This window comes from Cyprinodon variegatus, unplaced genomic scaffold (genome assembly GCF_000732505.1).
Source record: "Cyprinodon variegatus isolate N-32 unplaced genomic scaffold, C_variegatus-1.0 Scaffold204, whole genome shotgun sequence".
NCBI lineage: Eukaryota > Metazoa > Chordata > Actinopteri > Cyprinodontiformes > Cyprinodontidae > Cyprinodon > Cyprinodon variegatus.
In genome coordinates, this window is record NW_015150657.1 from 22449 (window position 1) to 25651 (window position 3203).

Consider the following 3203-nt stretch of genomic DNA (forward strand, 5'->3'; position numbering starts at 1 on the left):
GACAGTTGCTAAATCTATTTGATTATGACTACAATAAGTAAATGTAGTAAGTGTTATTAGCAGCGTGCACCTTGAAGTGGAGCTTGGTAGTTTGATTATTGGTAAAGTAGTATGAAGGAGTTGTGATGACCGCACCCACTATCTAAACAAATATAGCAAAAAAGCTAAGAAAACTTAAAGGTGTAGTGGAGGATGTTATTTTTCTGGGTGGATCATTAAAATAAGTGGTTCTACTAAATGTCAATTATTCTAGTGGTATGTTTACGTAAGGCCGTCCTGCGTGCTCGGGCCTATTTTTACGTTACGGTGGCGAGTCTGACATAGTGGAAAAATTGCAAATCTTCTTTTGGAAAGTAAGCTTGTATGAGCAATGCAAACAGCAACTTTTAAACAGAGCGTGCACGAGGAGAAATGGGCTTTTCCCCGCTCTTGTACTGTTTTAATTGGCGTTGTTTCTCTGGGGTGATGATGGGGTTGTGCATGTGTATTTTTTGAAAAATTTGTGAAAATCCTCCACTATCCCTTTAACAATGTCAAAGGGTGAGCTGATGATCAGAACAACTAAATACAAGCATTTTTTTTTTTATTCAATGCATGCATATTGTAAAAAATGTTGCAGAATAAATATGGTTGTGTGTGTAACATATGGCTGCTGCACCATTTTTGATTAACAAGTGTATTCCTCTCTGTCAGATCGTTTAGGGCCCGCCCTGTGAATCTGCTGCCTTGCTCTGAAAAGTGAATGGCCCCAGCTCTAACAAAGATCTTAAAACATGACCACGGCTCCTACCTCTCCTCTCCCTCTGCCTCTGTCAGGATGGACTCAGATGCCAGCACCATCATGTTCACTGTTGAGCTTGAGCCACACATGAGCTCCACAGATAATTGGGATCTGCAGGATATTTGTTTGGATCTTTGCTCTCTTAGCTATCTAGATGCTATAGATCTACCTGCACATCCTGTACCTTTGGCACGTGGCCCTACATCTTGCAGTCAGAATGAGACGATTGCACGGCCTGCTCCTGCCTCAATTGCCAACCTCCCCTGCTTCAGTAAATGCAATAAAGAATCTCATCAAGTGGCCACAGCCTTCCCAGGTGCATCAGGCATGTTTGTAAACCCTCTTCCAGAGCACAATAGCCAAGAGGCTTTCTTACTCTATGGACACAGTGTTCAGCCTGAATGTTGGCCAGATGGCAGTGATGTCCGCCCCTCCTCTCTTATCTATCCTAGTGTGTGTCCCTCCTTTTCCCATGGTGAGAAAACATTTCCAAATCCCAATTCCATGTGTGCAACCAACCCCACAATGATGTATGAGGAATTAGAGAGGTTGCTTGATCTTCCCTCCACTGCGGGTTTAAGGCAGCTTGGGACTGGCTTTATAAATCCTGACCAGCTGGAAACAAGAAACCTGCTGGAGGATGCTGCAAAGGGGCAGCTCTACAAGCAAGTTGAGCTTCAAGGCAGAGCTTGTAGGCTGCAAAAGAAACTTCAAGCCCTGCTGGGTGAGCATGCTCTGAAACACTGCAGCCAGCAGCTGGAGGGATTAAAGAAGCATTTTCAACTTGAAGATGTGCCTCTTGAGAACCTGGAGTCTGTCACACCCCCACAAACTCACTATTTGCCTTGTGAAGAGTCAGTTACATCCTCAGCCTTCTTTCCAGAGATGATGGATTTTTGTGAATCCAACCGGATTGTGCTGAAAGGACTGCAGGAGGCCTTGGACTCAGAGGCCACAGCCAGCAGCAGCTCTGATGACGAGTCAGAGAACGACATGCTTTTACCTTTGTAAGTAACAACAGTTAAAGTTTGTTTATTCAGTTAAATGTTTAATATTGTTTAAAGGGTTGTGATTATGCAATGCCCCTGGGTGGTTCTGGGCTGTAGTTTGGAAACCTTAATCATTGGATAATTGTTTCGGGCTTTTAATCATTTATATGAGCTATTTTTTGTTGTTTTTTCTTAAAAAAAAACACTTCTATAAATTAAAACAAAAAATAAAATAAGTGCTATCATATTAGATTTGTGTAAATTTTCTTTATTCCATTCAAAATTATGTATTTAGATTAAAAAACACATGCCCTGTTTGAGTTTTTTGTTAAATGTCTCTTAATAGGTCATAGAGAACCATTTTTGGTTGATTTATAAGGTCCTGGTGTTTGGCTTCGCCTCATTTTGTATAAATGTGCATTATCAGTATTAGTCAAAGTGAAGCTTATGTTGTCCTGCTTCATTCATTTCAGGGCCAGATTTGATTTGCTTTTGTTATCAAAGTTCAACCATCGGGTTTACGGGTCTATAATGGGTGGATTTTAAGGTCTTTCTCTTTAGCATTTATTAACATAAATGTTATAGAATGTTAAATGGACAAAATTTATATAGAGCTTTTTTACTTGTACTAATCATCAAAAGCACTTTACTCTCATTTATACATTGATATCTGGATCGGAAGGCAAGGTGGAGATATTCAGTATGTTATCCTAGTGCACATCGACATATTACAGGGGGAAGTTGGAATTAGACCCACAACCTTCCTACTGTCCACTGATTAAGAGTTGGCTATAGAACGAAAGAATGCTGTAAATCAGTCTGTGCAACATTGCAAACAAATAGTCATGTTATAAACTAGTGTTGCACCGATACCAGTATCGGACGGGGCCCCGAAACTGCCCTAAAATGGTGGTATCGGTATTGGCAAGTACCAACAAATAGGGCACCGATACCATTTTGAGAGCCATAAGTTTATTCAACTATTGTCACCCTCTCCTGGTAGGCAATAAAAAGTTCTACTGGATTCACTTTGTATTAGATTTTTTTCCTGCTTTACAAATGTAGGCAACTGCTTGACAAAGCCATGATGGCAATTATTTTACATTATTATGGTATCAGAATCGGCCGATACTGCACAGCCAGGTATCGGGTATCGGGGCCAAAAAATGGCATCGGCGCAACACTGTTATAAACCTTTAAAGTTTGCCCTGCAATCGAAGGGTTGACGGTTCAAACCCCGACTCCGACTTTCATTGTCGTTGTGTCCTTGGGCAAGACACTTCACCTGCATTGTCTACTGATGGTGGTCAGAGGGCCCGGTGGCGCCAGTGTACGGCAGCCTCGCTTCTGTCAGTGAGCCCCAGGGCAGCTGTGGCTACAATGTAGCTTGCCAACGTGAGTGTGTGCGTGTGAATGGGTGAATGAATGTAGTG

At 41.8% G+C, this 3203-nt stretch overlaps 1 protein-coding gene across 2 annotated transcripts in view; it reads left to right on the plus strand.

The window, feature by feature from the left end:
* kansl1l (KAT8 regulatory NSL complex subunit 1 like) overlaps nucleotides 1-3203 on the plus strand; it is a 26981-nt gene that overhangs the window by 1995 nt on the left and 21783 nt on the right. For both annotated transcript variants that reach the window (XM_015379941.1, XM_015379942.1), the window contains exon 2: nucleotides 694-1788. In XM_015379941.1, coding sequence (XP_015235427.1) covers nucleotides 743-1788 — 1046 coding nt within the window. In that variant the 5' untranslated portion in view covers nucleotides 694-742. The remainder of the gene's footprint in view (nucleotides 1-693; nucleotides 1789-3203) is intronic.